This window comes from Nothobranchius furzeri, chromosome 4, assembly GCF_043380555.1.
Source record: "Nothobranchius furzeri strain GRZ-AD chromosome 4, NfurGRZ-RIMD1, whole genome shotgun sequence".
Lineage (NCBI taxonomy): Eukaryota > Metazoa > Chordata > Actinopteri > Cyprinodontiformes > Nothobranchiidae > Nothobranchius > Nothobranchius furzeri.
In genome coordinates, this window is record NC_091744.1 from 6,521,636 (window position 1) to 6,548,175 (window position 26,540).

The 26,540-nt window shown below is 40.7% G+C and overlaps 3 protein-coding genes across 4 annotated transcripts; 1 reads left to right on the forward strand and 2 right to left on the reverse strand.

Moving 5' to 3' along the window:
* Nucleotides 1-290: 290 nt before the first annotated feature.
* LOC107396430 (nocturnin) lies at nucleotides 291-8,447 on the reverse strand. 2 transcript variants are annotated; one of them, XM_015976156.3, is made up of 5 exons: nucleotides 8,222-8,447; nucleotides 2,254-2,396; nucleotides 1,972-2,146; nucleotides 1,209-1,540; nucleotides 291-1,119 (listed from the first exon to the last, which is right to left on the reverse strand). In XM_015976156.3, the coding sequence occupies exons 1-5, from the start codon at nucleotides 8,310-8,312 to the stop codon at nucleotides 607-609; spliced, it is 1,254 nt and encodes a 417-aa protein (XP_015831642.1). In that variant the 5' UTR covers nucleotides 8,313-8,447; the 3' UTR covers nucleotides 291-606. The 2 variants fall into 2 exon arrangements, with proteins under 2 accessions (XP_015831642.1, XP_015831643.1); XM_015976157.3 differs by lacking the exon at nucleotides 8,222-8,447 and adding an exon at nucleotides 3,471-3,586.
* A 2,001-nt stretch (nucleotides 8,448-10,448) lies between these two features.
* ccdc175 (coiled-coil domain containing 175) lies at nucleotides 10,449-12,728 on the reverse strand. The gene has a single exon (XM_015976148.3). It carries the CDS (start codon nucleotides 12,726-12,728, stop codon nucleotides 10,449-10,451), a length of 2,280 nt encoding a protein of 759 aa, XP_015831634.1.
* A 3,158-nt stretch (nucleotides 12,729-15,886) lies between these two features.
* On the forward strand, nucleotides 15,887-26,502 carry LOC107396432 (CDGSH iron-sulfur domain-containing protein 3, mitochondrial). Its single transcript, XM_015976159.3, has 3 exons — nucleotides 15,887-16,110; nucleotides 16,775-16,891; nucleotides 25,843-26,502. Exons 1-3 carry the CDS (start codon nucleotides 16,021-16,023, stop codon nucleotides 26,035-26,037), a joined length of 402 nt encoding a protein of 133 aa, XP_015831645.1. The 5' UTR covers nucleotides 15,887-16,020; the 3' UTR covers nucleotides 26,038-26,502.
* Nucleotides 26,503-26,540: the final 38 nt, after the last annotated feature.

Genomic DNA, 26,540 nt, shown 5'->3' on the forward strand with positions numbered 1-26,540 from the left:
CAGTTTGACTTATCGGACTGATACCACTATGTTAAAAAATGGCTAACATCAGCCGATTCAGATATGAATGCAGATTATATTGTGCGTCCCTGGTTGTAATTAAATCATTACGGGTTAAAAAGGTTTTCCAGCAGCAAGTTTTCTGTTTTGAGCTGAAGCTCCTCGGATGAGATGTCCACTTTTCTCTGGACCCACAGGGATTTACCAACAACTATACAAAATATGTCTGAAATCAACCTTTTAACATTCATCCCTGAACCCCAACCCAAGTGGGGAAGGAAAAAAAAAGATTTCAAGCCAAAACACTTGTTTTTAATCAACGTGAAACACAATATTGACTTGGGATTAATTAGGATTGTCCAGTAAAAACTAAAGTTCATATACAGAAAACTGGTCTTCACTGTCATAAGTCCATGATGGAAGACTTGATGTTTGCATCTATGCAACCTGAGCACCTTTATTTAAACACTTCAGTCACAAACTTCATTCTCTGGTTTCCTGTCCTCACATCTTCACCATCTCACGCCCACTCAGCGATTCGAATGCTTCGCTTCTCGTGGAGGAAAAACAGATCAGTAGCCAACCTCGACTCAGCTGGCTGCGGCTTCATTCCTTCTCCTTAAAGCTGAAGTCGCAAACCAGAGACAGATGGTCAGATGGGTAGTGAAAGGATGGAAGCCTGTTGGGTCCAATCTGCTCCTCGCTGGGCATGTCCAGGACAGCGTCCACCCTCAGCGAGTCTTTCGTGTACCAGATGTAGTCCAGAGTGGAGCAAGACTCCCCTGTGGCTCGGATCTTCCAGGTCGTGTACTTTGGTTCGGTCAGACCGTCTGGGCTGAGTTTTTTGTAGGCAGAGTCCAAACCGAGAGGAGATGCTGCGAAACGTCGATACACCTCCTCAGCTGGGATGGCGTTGAAATCCCCACAAATGAGCAGCGGCACTTTGACGCCGGAGTCATCCCCAACAGGTGTCTGGACCAGATTCTCAAGATGCCAAAGAAGGTCTGATCCCTCTGCACTGCGGAGCCACTCCCACCCGGACCGAGCCTTCAGGTGGGTCACAGCCACGCACACGCACCTCCCCGTGCTGCGACAACGCAGGGTCGTCACCACGGCAACCTGAGGTGACACAGCTTGGTGTTACAGAAGATTTCGGAGTCTTTTTTTTTTTTTTTTTTTTTGTGAAACCAAAGGAAGACTTGACTCACTTGATTAGTCGGAATCATCATGGCGGAGAGTCGTAGGTTCACGCTGTCCAGGAGCTCGAATCGAGACTCGTCGAAGAAGAGAGCGCAACCATCTGGGCCGGTGTTTCCCTCCACGTTCAGACACGGAGACCAGGGTTTAGGACAGAAGTGACTGCCGTAGCCCAGGCCCGCCAGGACCGGCTGGAAAGTGTCATAGAAGTGGTCAACTTCCTGCATACACAGGATGTGAGGTCGGTAGGTGAGGATCTCCTCCAGGATAAGGGACCTCCTCCGGGACCAGCCAAGGGCCTCCAGGGGACACCGGGCAAAGTTATCAACTCCTACGCCCAAAGCTGACGGAGAAAAGAGAGATGGAGCTTAACAGTAAACGTCAGTAGAAGACAGTGGTCCATATTTCTACCTGTTCTTGGTGTTATTTTTCTAGTTATTAAATTTAAGATCATACATTTTATGACTGAGAATAAATAATTTTATACTTTTAACAGGACCTCAAAAACCTGCTCTTCTACCACCTGGAGGAGGATCAAAGTACTGCAGGTGTCAAACTTCTGTTCTTATTTTAACCGTGGCAGAACCAGAGCAGATATTTCTGCCCATAATTAGTTCATCTGATGGTAAAAGTAAAAACTTGTTTTAAAGTTTAAAAAAATAAAGTTTGATTTTAGAGGAAACAAAGCTTGGAGTATGATTTAAAAGTCTGACATGCTAAAACTAAACGATAATTTTTCAATCAGGATCTCAGGCCTGGTTGAAATGAACCCACCTTGGGCTAAAATGTTCCACTGCATCACCCTGATGGGGCTGCAGGGGGCGCTGTTTCCATTTCGATCAGTCATGTGAACAAAGTCCCTGTGGAAGTGAAGAGGCCGGTCCTTGAGCGCCTCCTGGCACTGCTGAGGGAGCTCCACTGGATCAAGGGGACACACAGGGGACCCCTTCTACAGGACAGATGGGAATTGGAATTAGAATCAGATTTGTGGGGAAATCTAGAAAAATCATTTTTATTAGAGACTATTTAAAAATAAAGAGAAGGAAATCAAAGTACCAGGTATAAATCTGGATCCAGGTTTGTGAGTGAAGGCTGGGGGGACAGGTAGGAGTGGGGGACGGGGAGAGGTGAGCTGCTGCTGCTGAAGGTCTGAGTCAGGGAGGTGTACAGCCTGGTGGCTCCTCCACCCATCGGACACACTGGTGATATAATAATAATAATAATGATAATGATAAACGTTTTGATTTAAAACAACATACATTTCAGATTTTAAATGAATTTTATGAATAAAGTCTGACGGATAAATAATAAAAGACATGGCACAAATGAAACAAGTGTTTTACAGCAGCGTGTTTACAGCCTCAGCGACCCGATTTAACCCCAACCTTCATTTTAACTTTAAAATGTTTCGCATTTTTCTCATATTTTAGGAAAATTACCCTGAAAAGGGGTTTGAAACATATCAGGTGATCTTGGACATAATAAACACAAAGTGAAAGCTGACTTAAAAAAAACGAGCCGTTCAGGACGATCAGCCTGTTGGAATAACAATAAGGACGGCCGGACCGACGGGATTCTCGTCAGTCTTCAGCCCTAATGCCAGCGAGCCGTCCTGCGCTGCCTATCAGTATTCCGACTCAAAGCATCCTCAACTACTTTATATTCATTGTCAAATTCAAATTAAGCCTAAGAGAACTCATTTCTGCTCACCATGGCTTTGTTTTATTACACATGTATTTATCTATAAATGATAGTTAAAAATCTTTATTCAGATACCAAAGAGGTCACAAGTTTCAGTGACGAAAGGCAGATTTTAGAGGCTAAAAACAGCAGAAAACAAGAGCATCTCTCTGGTTTATCAATAAGACTCAAAATCAATAATCTACAGGAGCTGTTTGGTTAAAAAAAAACAATAATGTAAGTAACGTTTTCAGGTAAATCTGAATATATTAGCCATTTGAAACAGCTTGCGAGGATCCCACTTGATTTTGATGGGAAGTTTTTTTACGATTTTCACAGAAACATCTGACAGATGAAACAGAAACCAACTCTTGCAGAACGTGTTATTTTCTCACATAAAAACAGATGAATTATAAAGTTATAAACCGTTTGAGACCAAGACCTTTTTGATTCATGCAGACCAGAGTGTGAGAGGACAGTCAATGCCAACAGGAGTAACATAAAGTCGAGAGCATAAAAGATAAATCAGAGCAGAATCTGACTAAACTGATTCAATTTTTATAATTTAAGTGTTCAATGACACCCCCGCTTACCCAACGTCTCCATCACGTCTCTGGTTAAAATTCCTGGTCACCCAACAGAGCCAAGAGGTCAGTGAGTAGCCGGGCCTCCCTGGGTCGCCTTTAAAGCCTTGATCAGAAAGTGTGCGCGTGCGTGTGCATGTGTGTGTGTGTGTGCGTGTGTGTGTGTGTGTGTGTGTGTGTGTGGGAGGCGACATGCCAGAAAGCTGGTTCAGTGTGTTAGTTATGAATCAGACCTGGCTGCATAATAGTGCTCAGGAGCACAGACGTGTAACAGGCTTTCCCCAGACTGAATGTTGTAATAAAGCTGCAGAAACAAGTTTAGTCCTGTTACACGAGTGTACGTTTCCATCTTGAATGCTGTACTTTTCCACACTAATAAAACTAAACCTCATCGTTGAGTTTGTAAACATTCACAGGGTTTGACCTGCTGGTACATCATTTGAAAAATAATAAAAACCTTTTATTAGATTTGACCCCGTCTGCAGGATTGTTCCTTCTTTATTTCTGTTGACACAACTGTTTGCTGCAGATTAGCATCAGTGAATAGTTTATAAACTATAAACTGTTTATCACTATAAAAATCATAAACAGATGAAAGCTACGTCTCTTTGGCTGTAAAACTACTCTCTGTTTGGCTTTTTCCACTAGAATGTAGAATTCTGTTCAACTTAGACCTGTTTATATTATTTAATACTCATCAACAATGTTTTTTTATGTCTACGATGTCCTTTTAATCTGAAAAGTTAAAGGAAAATAGAAGCTACATTTAAAACCTACTAATTCTTTATGAAACTCCATTAAGAATAATTGCAGCTAACGTGTCATGATTACAAGCCAATCAGGAATCTGGTAAACAAAAACATCACAAGTACACAGAGACTTAGAAAGCTGCTGGCATCATTAAGCAGGTTTACAGCTGTTTAGAGCACCAATGAGTCTTTAAAATAAACTAAAACACAAAAGAAACATCAGAAGAGTCTCTAGAATATAAACAAGACAAAGTCTGTAAAAAATTTAAATTCCTGCTGAATGAAATCTGACCAATGACAATGATTTTCAGCAAACAATCTGAAATCTTCCCCACAAGGAACGAAATGTTCTGCAAACACAGCAAACCCGACCGCACTTATCAGAGCTCCTACAGGACTCAGGGCTTTTTCTGCATGGAGGCGGTTTGGTAGGAAGCTCGACCACAAACAGGTGCAGCAGAAATCCGGCCGACTGGGAACTTTTACACTGTTCTAACTCCCTTGGTATGATCAGACGCACAAAGAGAAAGATGTCGCTGACATCTGCATGTTTGCATTTATATATCAGCAGCAAATCAGCATGACAAGACTCAAAAATGCACCCCGCACTTTCTGCTCTGTAAGCACTTGGTGACAGCACGAAGAGGGAACAAGAAGAGATGTTTATTTATTGCATTCTTATGCTGCTGTCGTCCTCATCAAAAAACTTTCAATTTTACATCCCCTCACTGCAATATGAGATAATATAAATGATAGCTTTAACACTTTTAGAAGCTGAGCTAGATGCTAGCATGCTAACATGTCCTACCAGGACATTCTACAGTTTAGATATGCATTCATATTAGGACTGCACGATATTAGGAAAACCTACGATATTCGATAACAGTGCTTAATATTGCGATATCGATATTACTCACGATAAATGAACAAATACTAAAGTATGCAGTGTTGATGTCGTCTGGCGTGTGACGTCTGCTCTGGGTTCAAAGCAAACAAAAACTAATGCATGAATTCCATTACAACATAACATTTTTATTGCAAAAATATGCAGCTGCACCTGCTACTGTATTAGCAGCTGCACCTGCTACTGTATTAGCAGCTGCACCTGCTACTGTATTAGCAGCTGCACCTGCTACTGTATTAGCAGCTGCACCTGCTACTGTATTAGCAGCAAAACAACTAACTGCATGCATGCAGTTTCTCAGTGACTTTAAAACATCACCTCCACCATAAAACTTTTTCTGATGCTCCAAATACAGAAAAACATTCCTTACCAGGGTTGTTTGAATAAATAAAAAAATCAAAAAACAAGTTTAAATGTTAAATAATAGTTAACATCACTTAAATGCAACAGCAAATTCTCTCATTGCTACTGAACATTTTCTCCACTTATGTGGTTATGATATAAGGCTGTTGCTGCGGGAAGTGAACTGTGCTGGGCCAAACTAGGAGAATATTAAGATTTTCTGAGGGAAAGAGAAAAACAATTGTCTACCTTTCAGAAGAGGAACTGGCAAAAAAAAACTACATGGAAAATATGTGAAAACGTTTGTTTTATCCCCAAATTGAACAAGTTTACCAAGATTTTAAAAAGCAGCTCAGATGATGAAACTGCAACTATGACTCTGATAACAAGCTAACTAATTGAACTAGCTCCTCTTTAGCAGCTCAGGGTGGGACTGGGAGGAGAGTGCTGCTGTAGCCTTTTAGCTGGAAGCTAACCGGAGCCAGAAACCTCAGCACAAAGTGCGTTCGTTAATCTGAGCCAGCATGACGAACAAGGGAAGCGAGCGGCAGAGGAAAGCAGGGGCGGAGCGGAGATGGTGGAATTTTGGGGATACAGTCTGTGCTGGAGCGGGTGAACCAGGTGGCGGCACGGCGGCCCAAAGTAAGCGCAGCCCGGGAAGCTCCACTCGGCAGCACCGTCTCCGACGCTCCGGTGTCGGCGGCGCGCGGAGGAAGTGGTGGTGCTGAAAACAAGAGCGGTTATGTAAGGCTGGCAAACATCTCAACCTTCGGATGGAGACAGCCGAGCAGCGCTGGGCAGCTCGGAGGGGGCGGGCGTATTACGTGAACCGACCCATCTGATTGGCCGCATATCAGAAGGACTACGTTTGATTGGTCAAATAATACTTCCGCGTAAAAAACAGAGCTGGTTTACAAAAAGTTGATGTATGACACGGATGGAAATGTTTGAACCAAACATTTATCGCCGTTTTTGACGTGCTTTGCGATGGGCCTATCGCACGTCCTGTTATCGTGATGACGATAATTTTTCGATATATTGTGCAGCCCTAATTCATATTTTCTTTAAAGTCAGAAAAAGTCCGTCAGACCTATGTCACTTATGGACTCACCCATCTTGACTCGTGACGGGGAGGGCTGTTTTTGGTTTAGTGTCCAGGAAACAGCAGAGAACATCTTCATTAGCAGAAGCTAACCATTAGCATTAGCAACTCCACAACTTGCAGAACTCCTCCAGGCTTGTGTTATTTGTTAAGTAAAACATCAACATTGAAAAGCAAACAGAGTCAGTGGTAGAGTCGCATTGCTGTTAGCCAATCAGAGGCAAGACCTCCGAATATCAGGAAATAAAGAGTTAGACAACAAATCCTGTCGTTATCTGCTCCCCATCCTCCAGCTAAACTTCCCTTCCTGAAACAGGAGTGCCAGAGCTGTTTCCCCCCACAGTGATCGACTCACAAGGCTTTAATTTATACTAGCAGCCGCTAAAAATGTGTTGAAAAAAAATTATGAACTTCATCTTTAATAGAAGTTGGACTATAACAAATATGTTGGCTACCATTTTTATTTCTTACACAATTAATAAACATTATTTTAAAGGAAAGCTTCTTAATTTGAGGCTTTCTTTTTTTTAATCAAATTTCACAATCTGCATCTAGTCTATTCCTATTTAAAACATAACATGGTAATTGTTTACATCTTTTCTTTTTGTTATTAACATTATTTAAACATATAACCCTAAAGAGACAATGTGTAGTTTTTACCAATAATATCTGGAAATATTCCTCGAAATGTTGTTGAAAATGAATTAAACAATGCCCGGTTGTTAGAAAATATTGGCAGCTTCGTACCATATAACCAAAAAAAACATCGGTTCTAAAATACATGTGTACTGCCCCCTGTCGCCAGGGAAAAGACACATCGTTCCTTTAAACATAACAGCTGAAAACTGGAGCAGAGCTTTGTTCTGCAACCTCTCACTATGTTTGATTAGCACATTAGCTATACCCGTAAAGAGCCAATCAGCAGATCCGCTGAAACTTAAGAGGTTGTACTTCATCTGCATGATATCATTTCAACCCGAATGGAGATGGTGGGCATAAATTGCTCCTTCACTCTCTGACCTTTAACAGGAGGCCTCCTCTCCTCCACAGCTGAGTAAACACAAACAGCTGTAGTAAAAATGGCGCCGGCTTGTTTGGGTCTTAGGAGGGTGCTACTTAAACAGGCCGGTCTTTATTTTACTACCAGGTGAATATATTAAAACAGACTCTTGTGATCTTGCAGAAATCTAGCAGCCTCTAAGTAGACAAAGACCCTCCATCACTCAGAATAGACTTGGTAAGTCTGCTAATAATAAACCCTGAACTATAATATCTCTTCAGCAACAAAAGACGATCTGTAACCAACTCCTTCTGTAAGTTATTGTTGCTGGTATCGCAGGTTTTCCATTCTGTCAGAAGAAATTCTTTCACCAAGAAAAACAATATCAATAAATTCAGATTCAGCTAAAATCCAAAATATAAAAGGATAAATGTACTTTTAGCTGTTTCTAAAGCACACCTTCTGCAGTGGAGGTTAAAATGGATCAGCAGCGAACGGTTTATGGAGCAACATCCTCTCTGGAGAAAAAGGCCTGTGTTGTTGCACCAAATCTACAAGTAAACCTAATAAAACTAAAGCTAAAAGAGCCCATCTGAGAAATGCTGCTTCACAGAAACGCCACCAGAATGTTGATTTAAGCCAAAAACAAATACCGGTACCCACCTTCACGTGACTGAAGTGATCGTTTCCCCTCAGCTCCGACCGCAGAAGCAAAGCTGGATGGTTCTAATCTAGAAGCTTCTCCTGCCAGCATACGCCTCCTTCAGCACATACACGTGTGCGTGTTTTAGTCCAACAGGAAGTCACAGGGAGAGTTTTACCCGACCCTTTGGAGGCAGAGCAAGGTCACCGCAGACAGAAACAGGATCCGTTCTGCCATCTGCTGGTTGGAAACAAATGTCTGTCATCACCTGAGTCCAGGTGAGAAGTCTGAAATCACAAAAGGACAGCAGGGTAGAAAATACTCTTTAAAACACCTAGTAATAATCACTATTATTATTATTGTTATGTAGATATTTGGTTTGTTCCTTAATCTAAAATAGTTTTTTTACCTACTTTAAAAACAAAATGTTTTAGTTCATTTTCAGTTCTGTGAGTCAGGATGTGGACAGCTATTGTTAGTTACATTTTTATAATTGTGTAAAGGTGTTGAACACTTGTTTAATAAATACATTTGCAGTGGTCTCTAGTAGGAATGACTATACTGGAGCATCATTTCTAGGAACTAAAAGTTGCCTACATCACAGCTGAGCTTCAGATGCTCTTACAGACTTATTTCCTGATATATGAGCATCTGGCCTCTCATTGGCTAGCAGCAACGTGACTCTACCACTGACTTGCAATATTGACGTTTTATCTCCACCAATAACGAACCTGAAGAAGTTCTACCAGGTGGTGGAGTTACTATTGCTAAGAGTTAGCTTCTGCTAGTCGAGATGTCCTCTGCTGTTTCCTGGGTGCTAAAACAACAGTTTTCCCGCCAAGATGGGTGAGTCCATGAATGTTAAGTGACACTGTGACGTAGATCTGTCAGGCTTTTCAAATCCTAGAGTTTCACCGTCTATTTTTTATCAGAAGCTTATGCAGGAGATAGAGGAAGACTATTTCCATGTTCAGAGTGCATGAAAAACTCAGTGACTGATTAGAATCAGAACTAATTATCAAAAATGGCTTTTCAGTGTTCTGCACATTTAAAGAAATTTTATTTTAATGTCACTTATTTACAAAAGAGCACGAGAGTAGGTGACCACGACTCAGTTCTGGTATTACTGAACTATTCTGAAAAGAAAGCAAAACAAGACTTAAATGCAAGTCATGATAATAAACATCAGAACAGCCTATTAGTCTGGTAATATCTGCTTATTTATATAGGTCATTCAGGTCCATTAATACTAGATTTTGGACAGCTTATAAATACAAATCTGTCAGATCTACACAATTCTGAATAATTTAATTATCATTCATCAACTCAGAGTCAAAATGTTCTGTTTGAAATGATTAGAAGTTTTCAGACTAATTTAATTTACTCCTAAGACCCAAAACTCTGCGTTCTACTGACTCCAACTGTGGGACCACCGGTGTGTAAATATGATCCATTTTGGCCCTTTTTAAAATGTAGCAAAAGCAGAAACGGGTCATAAAAGAGTAAAATTGTTGATTCAGTTGTTTTTATTGGACAAATTTACAAAATCCATAAAAGCCTCAAATGACAAATGTTATAGAAAACAAAACAAAAATAGGGAAGGCCAAAAGTGACAAAATAAAGTATCAAATATTTTTCATGTGTCATTAACTAAAATCTTAAAATACATAGATAATTTATTAAATAAAATAATATATTATGTATGATAAACTAATAATATAATCATATTGTGTTGCTTTGCGTCATGAATTTATTTTATCGTTTCATATTTTCTTCAAGAACATGTTGAACTGTTTATGTCTAGGTAGTTCATCTAACTAGAGAAGAGCTTGAGTGTGTTATTTCTACAGTCAATATCTTGATGCAAATGTGTGGAAATCCCTCAATAAATTCCTGTTTCCCCACTTTTTCTGTTAGTTTTAAAATATCTATGATTTGTATGAAACTCCCAGGGTCGAGTGACTTTAGTGACCTGAGAAGCAACACAAAGTAGAAAACTAGTTTAAGAACACGACCGAGCAAAAAGTCCAACAAACAAACGTGACATGATCACGGCTAACAACAAAAACCTCTGCTGCTAAAACCAGCTTCGGGTTGTGGGTAAAGTTGGGACAATGCAATGAAACACAAAAACTGATGAATAAAAGTCTCTTTCTGCTGCATCAGTTTGGATTTTCTTTAATGACAAAAAAAAAACAACAACAACAGATAAAACAGAACACAATTTCCTGTTCCTGTGTTTTTTTTTTAGTTGGAACTCTGATTATTGACTTTCTTCTTAGAACAGAGATTGTAAGTCATGATTTTTTGATAGTTTTGCTGTTTCGCCGCTGCTTTATCTCCCAGTCTTTTGCTAAAGTTCATCATCTGCAGGTGTACGAGTGTGTTGACATCCATCAGGTGATGTTCCCTAGTTTTTAGCTGGTCCAACAAAGAGTTGATGGACACAAACAAAACCTCATCTTTGCTCTCCCACTCCAGAGCTACTGACAGATCTTCTTTCCACATCTTCTCCAAACTTCCCAGAGTGCATTTTATTTTGTCTTCGAGTTCCTGAACCTCTTGCTGATACCGTTCTTTCTCCTGCTGGTACACGCTGATGTCCTCCATCATCTCTCTGATGCGGAGGTCCATTCGGCTCTTCTCCTCTTCGACCTTCTGGAGGACAGAGTGGTTATTATAGATGCTCACCTCCACAGTTCTCAGGTCTGAGCTGTATTTACATAGCGTGTCAGTGAAGGACTTCTGCTCCTTCTCCAGCTGGGCCTTCAGGACCTCTCTGGGTTGCAGCAGAACGCTGATTTGGTTCTTCGTGTCCTGGATCAGCAGCTCCAGCTCAGCCCTCTTCCTGTTCAGGTCTCTGAGCAGGTCACTCAGCCCCTCGTGCCTGTTTTTCTCTTCATTCCACTTAACCTCCAACTCCTTCAACACCTCCTGTTTCTCTTCCAGCTCCTTCTGCTTCTCTTCTGTGCTCCTGTAGAAGTGCTCTGTCTTTGCAGTAATCTGTTGCATCTCCTGCTGGAATGTGTTCTCCATTTCTCTGTATTCCATCTCAGTTTGAGTCACGTAGCTCATCAGCAAGTCAGGATCTGCACATTTGGGCTGCAGCTGCAGAAGTGTAGCTTCCTCCTGCTGCAGCTCCTCGTACCTCCTCCTGGTATTACTGATTTCAGACATCATATTCTCCATGTGCTCCTCCTGTATGCTCTTGGTCTCCTCTAGGAGCTGTGCAAGATTTCTCTTTTCTTCTTCACACTGACTGATGGCATCCTTCACAGCCTTCAGATCGCTGCATATATCTCCATGCTTCCTCTCAAACACGCACCTGGTGACGTTTTCCTGTTCCTGGAGCTTACTAATCTGCTTCTCCATCATCATGATCTCATAGTTGTAAATGTTTACAGAGGCGATGCACTCCTCCAGCCTCAGCTTGGACTGTTCCAGCTGCTGGGAAACAGAGAGATAATTTGCCTGAGCTTCATTTTCTTTGTTGTGCTGACGTCTGAATATCTCTTGAACCTGAGACAAGGTGTTTTTAAGGACTGGTCCTGAAGCTCGACCGTTTTCTATTTTAGCGCTGATCACTGCGATTTGCTCTTTAAGGCTTTGGAGTGTGAGGCTAAAGGTATTCTGCGACTCATGGAACTCCTTCTTCTGCATTTCTATCTGCTGCCTCAGCTCCTGGTTCCTGTTGGTTTCTTCATCTAACTGTTGCTCCAACTGGCAACGAGATGAGGTCAATTTTTGAAGACTTCTCTCCACTTTGGACCTCCTGGTGCCGAGTTCACCTAGATGGCAGAGAGCTTTTTCTTTCTTGTCATTAATTACGTCTAATTCCTGATGTCTTTTTGAAACAACATTCTCTTGCTGCTTAATTTTCTCCACCATCTCGTTTATTTCTCTCGACAGGGTGTGTTTTTCCTCTGAGCAAGCCTCTCTATGTAACATCATGCTTTGCTGGAGAGATGCTTTTTTCTCTCTGATGGCAGAGATGGAGTATTCCAGCGCTTCAGTTCGCTGCAGCGTCTGATCCAGCTTCTTCTGCAAGCTGTATTTGAGATCAACTTGGTCATTCAGGGTAGCAATGGCAGCCTTGTGCTCAGCTTTCACCTGCTCTTGCTCTGAATGAAGTGTTTTGTTTTGGTTTAAAAGTCCCTGCAGCTTTCCAACAGTCTCTTCTCTGTGCTGAGAGGCCGTGTGGAGGTCTTTGCGCAGCTGCTCCATCTTCTCACCATTTGAGGCCCGGGCTGCGGCTACATCTGCCAATATTTCATTTCTCACACGATCGGACATGTTTTTAATTTGGTGTCTCAGCTTGCTAGTTTCAATGGTTTCCACCTCCAGCTGGTCATGAGCGATGCGCCTGTTGGCCTCCAGCTTCGTGATGGAAGCGGTTATGGCGGCCAGATGGATGCTAGCTTCCGGTGCGAACTGGACCCCGTCGTCTTTTAGCTGCTTGTTCAGGTCGTTTAAACCCTCCAGAGCCAGCAGAACAGCCGGGAAGTCCGGGACCGAGCAAAAGGCCATGGTTCTACGAGCGGGTCCGGTCTTAAAGTAGTCTTTCTGGACTACAAGAAGCCGACGAACTTCAGACAAATGCTTCGATTGTTAGTTTAAGGAAAGGTGTTTCTGAAGCAACAGTTGCCCCGCAACGGAGCGCTCGACGGCAAGTCATGAAGATCATTTTAATAAGCGCTAGCTAGCAACGAAACAATACGTAAATACAATACGACGATGAAAGCACGAAACCGCAGTAAAAATCGAATTATGTTGAGCAAATTATGTGTTTCAAACACGAATACAAACCAGAAAAGACTTACATTAGTGACGTCTTGAAAATGAAGCGTATTAAATGTGAGCGGAGCTTATCTGATGTTGAGTTTGACCCACAGAGAAAATGACTCGGTCAGCAAACATCAAACAGCGCGATGTGCTTGCTGTGTTGCCAGGTTGGACATTTGTACGCAAATCAGTCACGTTGAACTGCCGATTAATAAAACAAATAGTTGAGACTATTTTAGTTTACATATCAAAGCAGTTTTTATTACAATAGATAACCTGTCAAAAACAACATTCTTACATTTTTGTTAATTTCCACAATTTTTTATAGGTGAATATCAAACCTATGATGCACAAACACAATTGAAATTTCTAAAACTTAAAATATTGAATTAAATTCAATTAAATTCTGGTTTGATAAGCACCTTACTGACCAAAAGGGCAAAACTATAAATTAAACAAAAATGCTGTTCATATTTCGTGAGAAATTTACCTCGAGTTTTCATGCACTCTGGGAACCTAGTTGATGCTATAATCCCGTTTTCTGTCCATCAAGTTGTCATCTATGATTTTTTTAAAAACACACATTCAGCGTGTTCTCACAAGTGTAAGGAAGAAAAAGGACAGAATTCTGAGATTAAAGTCAGATTTTTCTTTCTTTATTTTCCTTTTTTTTCTCTTAACCCTAACCCTAATCCTCTTCCGTACACGAGAGATCATTATAAAGTAGTTTTTATTTATTACAAAATTTTGATATTCTAGATGAAAATATCTTCAACTTTTCAATGTGTTGCTTAGTTGCTTTGTTTGGTAGTAGCAGTAGTTTTAATAGTAGTAGTAGTAGTAGTAGTAGCAGTAGTAGTAGTAGTAGTAGTAGTAGTAGTAGTAGTAGTAGTAGTAGTAGTAGTAGTAGTAGTAGTAATTTGTTTTCAAACATTCATTTACATGATACACCATATTTACATTATGCAATTGTGTGTTTGAAAGGGATTAGGTAGCATTATAGACTTCATTAGCCCTACTCAATATGTAGCTTAGTTTTGTTTTTAACATGATTACTTAGTCAAAGTTTCTAGTATTTAATATGACTGGGAATTGATGGATGAATGGATGAATTATCATTCATTTATTTCTTTGTTTCAGATAGGCAGATAACATGAATTACAAAACTCTCACTGTACACAGTGTTGAAGCATTTCTGAATATTGTGAGAATAAACGACTAATTGCTGTCTGAAAGGGATTGGGAAGAAGAGAACTTATTTAATCCCATCGCTTTTTCTACTACATGATTTATTCCTCCATTCTTTAAATGAGCAAAGTAGCACATCATACATCACAATATAAAGTTTACAATGTAACATATTAAATCTGAATTATTCTTTTTATAGTACTGAATATCAACATGGTATTTCAATAGTAACTTTAGTACCCATTGGTTTAAGTAAATTTCCTCATAGAGGCACAATGAATGTCCTTTTTAAAATTCTATTCTAATCTATTTTATACTAATCTATAAAAAAGAAGAATTTTAATAAAGGTGATGAATGACTGTTTTTAGCAACAACATTTTAGAGTGACCACATTACGCACATGTACTATTGGTGTACATTTAAGACCCTTGTTCTGCATATTTTGACCATATAACTTTTTAAGTTGATGGATATTTTGGCATTGTTTGTGGTGTGTATCCAGGCTGTTCAACTATAAACAAACTGACTTGACCAAACGTTTTTTAAGTTAACTAATCCAGTTTCTGTCTTTCCGAAATTTTAGATTTGTTTGGAAGACTTGTGTATTTATTGCTGTGTTGACACTGGTAACTGGCAACCCGCGTGGTCACATAGTCGTGACGTAAGTCGACAAAGAGTAGACGTAAACATAACAAAAAGGATGATTACGTCTGTGGTAGACAGACCCCATCGCCAACCTCAATGTCTGGCATTTTGTTCTTTAAATAAATTGTTTATATTTTAAAAAGCTTCTAATCAACTAAAATGAAATATCCAGAAATTTGAAGAAGAATATTAAACATGAGACAAAATATTTATTCACAAGCACCAACATGAAATGACACATTATCCAAAACCCACTTAGTGGTATGAAGACCAAAAATAAAGTGTAACCAAGCTTGCACTAGTGTAAAAACTTTAGGAGTTAAGAAAAAAGTCCTAAATAACTACTATTTGTGTGCGTGTTGTGACTCTTGGTCGCAATTGAAGTTAAAACATTTTAAATTCATACAATTTTTAAATAAATAGGCTACATGTGAGTAGATGATAAATGATATGATAAATTACCTGAACTTACATAGCACCTTTCAGAAGACTTCAAAGTGCTATATTCACACACTGATGGTGATGAGCTATATTGTAGCCACAGCTGCCCTGGGGCGCACTTACAGAGAAGAACAGACATCACCAGTACACCGATAAAAATCCACCAGGCAGGGAGGTTGGGTGACTTGCTCAAGGACACTACAGCAGAATTCTCTGTCGGGTGCTATTGAACCTGCAATTTTGATTTCTGGACAACCCGTCTGTCGCTGAGCTGCTGCTGACCCCGATTGCTAAATAATTAAACACAACTCATTCTTATGAAAGGTCAATGATAAAAAAAAAGTAACCTTTGTCATCCAGCTGACAAAGCCTACTAAAGATTTATTTTTCAAATTTGATGTAAGTTTCAGAAATCAAAATGTCTTCATTTGTGTTTGTTTTCTTTAATTTATTTAGCAGCTTAGTAATCAAGTGTAACTAAAACATAACGTGCGTATAATCGCTTGTAAATAATATTTTCAAAATACTTTTTAAAAAGTGGAAAAAACAAGAAAAAAAACTACCGCCCAGCAGTGACGAATTTCCGGTGAACGTCACTTGTTTCCGCCCAAGTTTTTTTTAAATCACAGGACGTTCCTCTAATCGGGCATGCGCACTTGTGTCAGAAAGACTCTGGAGATTGTTGGTTTGTGAAGACACCGAGCGTGGAAAGGAAAACATATTTATCTACACCACCTTCCGATCCGCAAAGAGTGCGTCAGAATGAGCGCAGTGCTGTGCTTAGTGCGCAGAGGCTGCTCACAGACCTTCAGACGACCCCCGCTCCTCCTTCCGCTGGTTTCCGTGTCTGCGGTGAGACTTGTCTGCTAAAGTTTCAACGTTTACGAGTGGATTTTTTTTAGTCGTGGATGTTCAAGAGAATTAAGTGTTTTAGATTTTAATGTATGAGTCGAGTCTGCGGGTGTTTCCTGATTGTTAATTTTTCACTTTGTAAACAAGAAGCTGACACACCTTCATTCACTCACCTTTAACACAGACACACAGAAGGTAAAGCTGGTGGGGGCCCTTCATTCACTCATTTAACAAGTAAACGTTTCTACATTTAGGACGATAATCTGATTTTATTGTTTAATTAAATGTTGTGAATTACTTGATTTAGACTTTTTCTTTTACTGCTATAAACTTTAAGAAGTGATTTCATGATATTAATTTATTAGGTGTTTATTTTCAAATAAATGTTTGAGTTGAACCCTTTTATTATTAAAATTGACATATTTTGCATGTTTATCTACCCATGTTACTATTTTAAAGCCAGCGCGTTTCCACTTGAGATGCACCGACTCTGGTGGTTAAGGGCCAATACCAATTTTCAAATCTTGCACATCTCTGATCTGCTGATACAGATTTTGGTCGATAACGACTTGTCTTAAAATTACATTTAACATAATACTTATTACTCTCTTAATTAAACCATCTCTTGGAGATATTTTTAAGTGTGTGATGGTTGAATTTCCAGGTTCAGAGTCGTCTGCAGACCACGCAACCTGTCCCTGCTGCCCGGCTGCCCTACAGAGTAAAGCTGACTGCAGGGAAACTGTATGCATGGTGTGCCTGTGGTCACAGCAAAAAACAGGTCAGTCTGTCGCTGTCTGATTAGCTCTGCAGCTCTCTGACAGATCAGAGTAGTTTGCTAAATCAGCAATTCCCATGTACAAAATCATGTTTTTGTGAACATGAATCAGACATTGTTGCATAAACAAGGGTTTTGTATTATGTTACATTGCACAAAATATATAAAATAACAGCTTCTATTAAAGGTGCAATGTGTACTAATAAAGTAAGATGACATCCTGTGGTCAAATTTGGTTACTACAATCACACTCTCAATCCTGTTCTTTGAGTTTCTTGGCTGTTGTTAGTTACAGATCAGCACCTAGATGACAAGGAAAGTCCTCCAAACACACCCACATCACCCCTCTTCTTCTCCAGCTAAACTGGCTGCCAGTTAACTTCAGTGTTCATTTCAAGATCCTGGTTCTGGTCTATAGGACCTTACATGGACAAGCACCATCATGCATTGGTGATCTTCTCAGTCCCTACACCCCCAGCAGGTGCCTGAGGTCCAGTGACCAAAGCCTACTGGTTGTGGAACGCACCAGGCTAAAGACCAAAGGTGACCGATCATTTGCTGCTGTGGCCCCCAGACTCTGGAACTCTCTCCCCCTCAGCCTGAGATCTGTGGACTCAGTGGTCTCCTTTAAAAAGCAGCTGAAAACTCACCTGTTCAGGCTGGATTTTGCTTGACCTTCATCACCACCATCTCCTTACTCTGCCTTTCCCCGTCATCCACTGATTTCCCTCTTTCCTATTCATTTGCTCTCTCCCTTTCATTACATTAGTAATTTTTAATCACAGTTTTTATTTTTTTTCTCTCGTTTTAAACATATTTTTAATAATTTTTTGAAATCTTTCTTTCTTTCTTTCTTTCTTGTAAGCTGCTAAGTAGATAAATACATTCTGGCATAGAGGAAGTGTTGTTTGTATCAGCTGGCTGGTAGCTTGCTGTTATTGGTCTGAATTACTCATTTTAAGGGGCCATATAATAGGCAATCCAATTTTTGGAGCTCCGCATGTGATATTGTTATTTCCTCATTTAAAAAAACAAATAACCCTGTTTTTGGCTGCATTCATGCATTTTCCTGTTTCATTAGCTAATTTTGACTTTTACTTTGAAAATCCTGTAAAGCCTCAATAGAAACTAGTTTCATCATCAGGCCCTGCTCCTCTCCAGGTAGCTAGTCTCTGGCCTGAAACCTGTCTCCCCTGGCCAGCACAGGATTTAGGCGACTGCTGTCATGTAGACTTGGTAGTTCAGTGGTTAGAGTGCTCAGACAGATGACTTAACCAATGGATAGCAAATACAACATCTGTCTCAACTAAGACACTGTTGTAGGAACATTTTGTAGAGTGGGCGTGGGCGGAGTTTCACTGAAATGAAGCGTTTTATTTCCAGGTATAAATTCAGGCTGATGAAAATTTGAGATAAATGACATCTCAATAGTGGCAACAGTAATATTTTTTACATACTGTGCCTACCTTTAAAATTAGGTCTGAAACGATTCCTCGAGTACCTCGAATAATTCGAGTACAAGAAGCCTCGAGGCTTCGTTTTAGGGCTGCAGCTATCGAATATTTTTGTAATCGAGTACTCTATCGAATCTTTTATCGATTAATCGAGTACTCTAATAAATTACCCTTTTGTGTTTGTAAACCATTTGTGTTTGTAAGCCATTATATCAAATAGCACGTTATAAAATATGAAAGACCTCTTAAAATGAGCGAGCAATTGCCAGTTATTCTTCAAGTTTTATTCAAAACTAGTTTTCAAAACTTCAGCACTTCAACTTTACAGTAAACAAATGCCTGTGCAAAAAATAAGTATACAACCTGAGCCGATCTTCCCCTCGTGTGAGAATCTACTAGCCTGCAAGCCAGACAAAAACTAGGAGGATAACCGTTGACGTAGCACAGCGAGCGGCTGCGGCCCAAACAGCACCAGAACCGCTCAAGGCGCATGCGCAAACATGGCTCGCCGGCTATTTCCCTATTAACACACGTCCGTTTTAATTCCTACACTTTTTTTTCTCACACAATAACAAGGATTGTCGAGAACGCATGTTTGCCGTGGTTATGCCAAATTATACTGATCACAAAACATTTATTTACTTTCATTTGTTTTCCTCCGCCACTCTCATAAATACCCGTGTACTCCTGCAGCAATGCCGAGGGACAACAGACGTCAATAACAACACAATAAAAAGTCTGACGTGTTGTGTAAAAACTGCTATTTTAGCACATTTTTAGGTCCGACGTGTTACTACCAGACGCACAGTGTGAGCTGAAACTGAGTGCTACAAACGAAAAAGTCGCACAGTGTCCGCAGAACATATCCGAGTCCGCTTGCAGAAGTGGCATTTACATGTGGATGTTTCCTGGTCAGGTGCTGCAGCTTGGAGGATGTGGTGTTGTGGTAGGCTAAAAATCCGTTTTACAGTATTTACACTGGACTACGTTTTCCGCCTTCGGAACTCCGCTGTTCTGGGCGGCTGCATGTTGGAGTAGCTCTGTTGACTATATGTAAGTTTTGCCTTTTCTTGGGCATTTTTTCTTCTAGTTTGTCAAGAAAAACTGTATTTTTTGGACACTTAACTTTTCTGTTTCTGGTGCTGTGAAGCTTGGAGGATTTTTACTGTTATTCTTTTAGCTTTTTTCACTTTTTGAACATTTGTTATGATGCGTAACCACGGCAACAAGCTGGTTTATAATCGGGAGCAGCTGATTAACATTGGAAAGGCTGAAATAATACCTCAACTGAAGCCACAAATCCCAAATGAGCTAAAACGCAAGAAGCGTGGATGCAGAGCGGGAGCAAAATGGAGATAGAGAAAGAGGAAATTCAAACCATCTCTTCCATCAATCATAATGGGCAATGTGAGATCACTGGCCAACAAGATGGAGGAACTCCAAGCCCTTTCAAGGACTCAGCTAGCCTAGTGAACTAGACCAAATTCTTGCTTTGCAAAGTTTTAAGTAATCAATACATTTATTTAGTCTGGCTTGCCAGGCTAGGACTCAGACAGAGTTTCGGCAGTTTCGGAACCGCTGGAGGAGATAATGCAAAGAGATTCTCCAGAGAATCAAGAAAATTATGAACAACCCTAAGCATTCTCTTCACAAGACTGTCCGACAACAGAAGAGTGTCTTCAGTCAGAGGCTTCTTAGCGTCTTTTAGATATTAAAAACAAAAGGATGCTGTGGCTCCTTATAGGTACAAGAAATAACTTTTGGGCCACTCATGTTACTGGATTTGGTTCCAGTGTTTCCCCTCCAGCCGTGGTGGAGGTGGTGTTGGCGGGGGGGGGGGGGGGGGTCTCACCTTTATGTTAATGTAGTTTTATCTGGTGCACTCCACTTTGAACTGCACCAATCCAGCGACTGCTGCATTGTAATAACTAGTATTAAATGTGAGTACACCAATATTTGCACAAGAATAATTTCTGTTCAGTGGATTTGGCATTTAATTTTTCTTGGCGTCTGGAAAAACATCTTCTTTTGCCCCCTTTATTTGACTTTCTGCCCCCTTTATTTTGGTCCAAGATCATTATTAAAAACGTTCTACACCCCTGCTTAGTAGACTTAATGAAGTATTTTTAAGCCAGTATAAAAATGACTGAAACACAAATGTACATATTTGGCATTATTGACCAATATCTTTTATTTAATTTATTTGTTAAGAACATCAAGATGCATTACAGTGAACATTATAATAAGCTGGGCGGACACTGTGCGGCTTTTTCACTCGTAACACAGCTTCAGCTCAAACTGTACGACTTCCTCGCAGGGTAGATCTCACGAGTCATGTGCTCACTGTACGTCTGGTAGCAACACGTCGGACCTAAAATATGCTAAAAATAGCAGTTTTTACACAACACGTCAGACTTTTTTGTCTTGTTTTGCCTGTTGTCCTTCGGGAGTGCTGCAGGAGGACACACAGGGATTTATGGGGGTTGGATGAGGACAATGAAATAAAAGTAAATCTGTGTTTTGTGATCAGTTTAATTTGACATGAACACGACAAACACGCTTTCTTGACAATCTTTGTGAGTAAAAAACCGTGCAGAAATAAAAACGAACAACGTGTGTTATTGGGGAAATAGCGGGTGAGCGGTGTTGATGCAGGATTGCGAATGCGCCGTGAGCGGTTCTGTATCGCGTCATACCCCTGTCAAAACCCGTGCACGCGCATTGGGTCCACAGCGCGCGTGTGAACGGGACTCGCGAGCGAAAATATACATGGCAGCGCGCGTGTGAACGGGACTCGCGAGCGGAAATATACATGGCGAGAGGTCATTTGTGCACTGAGAGGGAGCAAACTGTGTCTGTGAGCGCACAAGGATGTGCACAAGTGACAAACCTGCGTGCGCGCGGTCAACGAGCACACGGCAGAGGAAAACGTGCGCGCGCGGCAGCCTCTGTGCGCGCTCGGCAGCCTCTCTGCGCGCTCGGTTTCTGACTCCTGCTCGCTCGGCTGTAAGGGTTTTGGCACTCTGGAGGCGTGGCCTGTGGCAGATCTTCTCTGTCCTCTGATTGGTTAGTGTATCCCGCACTTTACCCTCTACCTATCTATATAAAAAAGTCTACTAGTCAAGTAGTTGCTGGCATAGCTCAGTTGGAAGAGCGGGTGACTCTCGCTCCGGAGGATCCAGGTTCGAGGCCGGGCAAGGAAAATGTAGTAGATGTCATGTTAATTTTTCTTAATTTAAGGTATTTTACAGTTGTGACCGTTCAACTGTCATTAAACGTCCGAATGTTTGCTGGGCAGTGTTTTAAAAAGTGCACATAAGCTAGATGGTTTTAACCATATAAAATTACATTTTTTGTGATACTGGAAAAATTCATACTGAAATAAAACTACTGATTGAAAACTTTATGACTGTGGTTGTACAATATATGACTCACTAATACACTGCAAACTCCCTTAGAGTGGGGCTTCCAGAGAGAGAGAGAGAGAGAGACAGAGAGAGAGAGAGACAGAGAGAGAAAAGTTCTTGCCTCATTAATGTATTGTTTATTTTTTTCAGTATTTAATTGACAAATTATCCTTTCAAATAATTAATTGATGAGTTACATAATTGTCCATTTAGAATTGTTGAATGGACTGAGTCAAGTTTGGTGCACTTTATATATTTCAAAACATGTTTTTTTTTTATTTTAATGATGCATATAAATAATTTAAATGTTAATTTAATGAAATATTTCTATTTTTTCATTACCTCACCCTTGTTTTGACAAAAACGGGACCTTGCTGGATAATATGGAGAAACTATTTGTTCACAGTACATGGCTCAGTGAGGATCTGTGTACCGAAGGAGGAGATACTCAGAAATCTGTCTGCAGATTGTTACAACCCAGACTGGAAGTGGTGGGCTGTAATAAGAAAGGAGACCAAACAGAGGAGGGGGGGTTCAACAACTGATTTATTTAACAAAAGTAAGGATTTACTAAAGCAAGTTAGTGAACAGAAAATGGCCAGTGAGGACTCTCCACCACACAGGAGAGACCCAGTGAAAGCAGAAAAACAGTAGGCTTTGTAGGCAGCACCACACCCTGAGCCCAGGTGCCTCCAAGGCTGCTTAACCAGCTGCCTACAACAGAAGAAAAACACAATTAAACACAAATGAAAACCCAATGAGATGGTGGGGGCATCACAACACGTTCAGGACTACCCAAACACCAGTAAATCTTGACTGCACTGATCTGAGGTGTCAATGGCCATATTCCCCTCTCTTCCAGAGTCATATATTTTCCTCAAGTTCAATTGCACTCTGAAGAGGCTCATTTGGATTGTGCCACATAGGCCAGTGACCTTTGTCTCAGCACTGTATGCTGGAACTATCAGCGACCAACCTGGGAATCTGGTGTGTTGAAAATGCTACAACTAGAGATGGTCATCTTGGTAGACAGGGGTTTCTGCATTGATGACATTGTGCCCTGCAAAGTGTACAGGCCAGCTTTCCTTTCTGGCAAACCTCAAATGTCTCCATGTAAAGTTATAGAAACAGAAGCCATAACATCTCTGAGTGCATGTGGAGCGCTCCATTCATCTGGTCCAAGAACACAAGCATTTTGATTGTTATTCCCCTCCTTGCATTTGTAAACAATCAGCTATATGCTGTGGTTTTTCTCCTTACCAACTTTTAAAATAGCCCACTAGTGAAGGCCTGGGCAAAGAAGCCTGATGTCTGAGAACCTCAACATATGTACGGCAACCATACTGTATATTTACACACTTTCATAAAGAAACTGCATATCAAGCTTTCATTCAGATGACCTTCAACAGTGCTGCACCCTGCTGAGGGACATCCGAGTAAAACCTTGAGATGGCCATTTTCTGTTCACTAAGTTGCTTTAGTAAATCCTTACTTTTGTTAAATAAATCAGTTGTTGAACCCCCACTCCTCTGTTTGGTCTCCTTTCTTATTACAGCCCGCCACTTCCAGTCTGGGTTGTAACAATCTGCAGACAGATTTCTGAGTATCTCCTCCTTTGGTACACAGATCCTTACGGAGCCATGTACTGTGAACAAATAGTTTCTCCATGATATTATCCAGCAAGGTCCCGTTTTTGTCAAAACAAGGGTGAGGTAATGAAAAAATAGAAATATTTCATTAAATTAACATTTAAATTATTTATATGCATCATTAAAATTTAAAAAAAAACATGTTTTGAAATATATAAAGTGCACCAAACTTGACTCAGTCCATTCAACAATTCTAAATGGACAATTATGTAACTCATCAATTAATTATTTGAAAGGATAATTTGTCAATTAAATACTGAAAAAAATAAACAATTCATTAATGAGGCAAGAACTTTTCTCTCTCTGTCTCTCTCTCTGTCTCTCTCTCTCTCTCTCTCTCTCTCTCTCTCTCTCTGGAAGCCCCACTCTAAGGGAGTTTGCAGTGTATTAGTGAGTCATATATTGTACAACCACAGTCATAAAGTTTTCAATCAGTAGTTTTATTTCAGTATGTATTTTTCCAGTATCACAAAAAATGTAATTTTATATGGTTAAAACCATCTAGCTTATGTGCACTTTTTAAAACACTGCCCAGCAAACATTCGGACGTTTAATGACAGTTGAACGGTCACAACTGTAAAATACCTGAAATTAAGAAAAATTTACATGACATCTACTACATTTTCCTTGCCCGGCCTCAAACCTGGATCCTCCGGAGCGAGAGTCACCCGCTCTTCCAACTGAGCTATGCCAGCAACTACTTGACTAGTAGACTTTTTTATATAGATAGGTAGAGGGTAAAGTGCGGGATACACTAACCAATCAGAGGACAGAGAAGATCTGCCACAGGCCACGCCTCCAGAGTGCCAAAACCCTTACAGCCGAGCGAGCAGGAGTCAGAAACCGAGCGCGCAGAGAGGCTGCCGAGCGCGCACAGAGGCTGCCGCGCGCGCACGTTTTCCTCTGCCGTGTGCTCGTTGACCGCGCGCACGCAGGTTTGTCACTTGTGCACATCCTTGTGCGCTCACAGACACAGTTTGCTCCCTCTCAGTGCACAAATGACCTCTCGCCATGTATATTTCCGCTCGCGAGTCCCGTTCACACGCGCGCTGTGGACCCAATGCGCGTGCACGGGTTGTGGCACGCTTTAAACGCCATAGTTCTGATACTTTTTGGGTCGCAGCCGCTCGCTGCGCCGCTTCAACCCTCATGAGGAACGAGATAAATATTAAACACTCCAGAAGTCCATGCAAGCTCACGATTGCTGATCGGTAGCTGGTCACGTGGTGTTAATCGCCTCTCGTAACCCCCCCTGTACACTACACGACGCTCAGCGCAAAACTCGCCCCGATCTTGTGGATTCTCGCACGAGTGGAAAATCAGCTCAAAAAAAGTGAAAAAGTCGCACAGTGTCCGTCCGGCTTTACTGTCTGTGTGTGTGCGTTGATGCCTGGGCCGAGCTGACGGAGCTCCCGGCTGCAGTTTTGTGTGTAGGGAGGGGCGGGCGCTCTATCTGACTGGCCAATCACAGAGCGTGAAGACAGTCAGTTACCCAATGAGGATTTCATTCAGCACGATTACAGATATTTACGAGTTTTACACTCGTTTCATGCTCGTATTCGTCAAAAATGCTTTATCCGTACGCTCATAGCTGTAACCACCCTGCCCTGCCTCCTCCTCCTTGCTGCCTGCCGGCTGTGATCACAAGCAACAACACAGTAGTTCCCGCTGCTTCTTCTGGAAACGGTGCAAAAAAAACCATATATAAAACTTGGGATGTTGTAGGCGTGGCGGTGGGATTTCAGCCGTGGCGGGCCGCCACGGCTACGCCTATGTAAGGGAAACCCTGGGTTCTTTATAAAACTCTTTGTGCAGACAGCTTTGTGCTGTCTGTAGTTGAATTACAAATGCTGGCGTTGCGGCGTTGGCTTGCAGGAGACACAGCAACCTCACACTCATAGATGGTAACAGTAGTTGTGTCCCTCCTACCTTTATTTTGAAAGGAGAAAAACTGACAACCTCTCTGAGAATGAAATATATTTCAGTATAACCTTCCTTCCTACATGGCTGAGACACTGTTTTGGGAATATTTCACTATAGAAATCTTACTTTATTCTTACACATTGCACCTTTAAACACAGGCACATCTGTTTGGCGTCAACTTGAAATGAAATTGCATTTAAACTGTAATAGATTTCTACATTTCTGTAGAAATGTGTTCCTTTTTTTGCTGCTTACTTTTTGATCAGCGCATTCAATAAAATTTTACTGACTGCAGAAGTTAGACATGCTGTTATAATCCATGTTTCTGTTAAAATTACCTACCTCATTGTGGCATCTCATTCTTGAGTGAAACATGAGAAAACCTAAAGTCCATTTGAATTAAAGGCCCTCAAAAATCTTTATTTTAAAAATTACATTTTAGATTTTGAGTTTGTTGTCTCTGTGATTCTCTAAAGAATGTTGTTTAAAGTTTTTCTCATATTTTTATCCTTCTACAACAGCCTTTCTGTGATGGGGCTCATGCGTCCAAAGCCCCGGGCATCAAACCTGTCCGTTTCACCCCCGACAAAGACAAAGCAGTCCTGCTCTGCGCCTGCAAGCAAACCAAGAACCAACCATACTGCGATGGCTCGCACCTGAAGGTCATCTACAGGGATGTAGTGAAGTCAGTGAAGGGCCTGTTTAAACATGAATGAATAACTGCATCATTTAATCATTCATTCATGTTAAATGTTTTAGGGTGAAAATCGGCTTCAATAAAACTATCTGTTGTTATTTTTCAGTGTTACATAATGCTTTGTATAAAGTCTGTTTTACAATTTAATACATTTTTTTAACCATTATTCTTGTACAAATTTGTAGTCTATTAAAGGCTCAAAATGTTGTTTTTCATCTGGGAATTGTAGAGTTTTTGGATAAGAATATTAAACTAATAGGAAAGTAAAGCTTTTATTTCCCACATCTAATGGACAGTGAATGTATCATGATTTGAAGCTACAGCTGGGTTTTGATCAAGTCTTTAAAAAATGGATTACTCTGGTTCGTTAAAGTCCAAACGTCACGCTAAAGAAAATCCAGGGATATTGAGTTTGGTTGAATTTATTCTGACTGGCATTAATGGAATTTAAATCATGAAATAAAGAAACCAGTGTAATATGAAACGCCCTTTGAATTTAATATTCGTGGTTTTCTGAAGCAA

What these genes read in the sequence shown, in the direction of transcription:
- ccdc175 (XM_015976148.3), bottom strand. Translation starts at nt 12,728, where the DNA reads ATGGCCTTTTGCTCGGTCCCGGACTTCCCGGCTGTTCTGCTGGCTCTG.
- LOC107396432 (XM_015976159.3), top strand. Translation starts at nt 16,021, where the DNA reads ATGAGCGCAGTGCTGTGCTTAGTGCGCAGAGGCTGCTCACAGACCTTC. An exon ending in CGCTGGTTTCCGTGTCTGCG is followed by an intron (nt 16,111 to 16,774) that starts GTGAGACTTGTC and finishes TTGAATTTCCAG; the next exon opens with GTTCAGAGTCGTCTGCAGAC. An exon ending in GTGGTCACAGCAAAAAACAG is followed by an intron (nt 16,892 to 25,842) that starts GTCAGTCTGTCG and finishes CTTCTACAACAG; the next exon opens with CCTTTCTGTGATGGGGCTCA.
- LOC107396430 (XM_015976156.3), bottom strand. Translation starts at nt 8,312, where the DNA reads ATGCTGGCAGGAGAAGCTTCTAGATTAGAACCATCCAGCTTTGCTTCT. An exon ending in TGGATCCAGATTTATACCTG is followed by an intron (nt 2,147 to 2,253) that starts GTACTTTGATTT and finishes TCTGTCCTGTAG; the next exon opens with AAGGGGTCCCCTGTGTGTCC. An exon ending in TGATGATTCCGACTAATCAA is followed by an intron (nt 1,120 to 1,208) that starts GTGAGTCAAGTC and finishes GTGTCACCTCAG; the next exon opens with GTTGCCGTGGTGACGACCCT.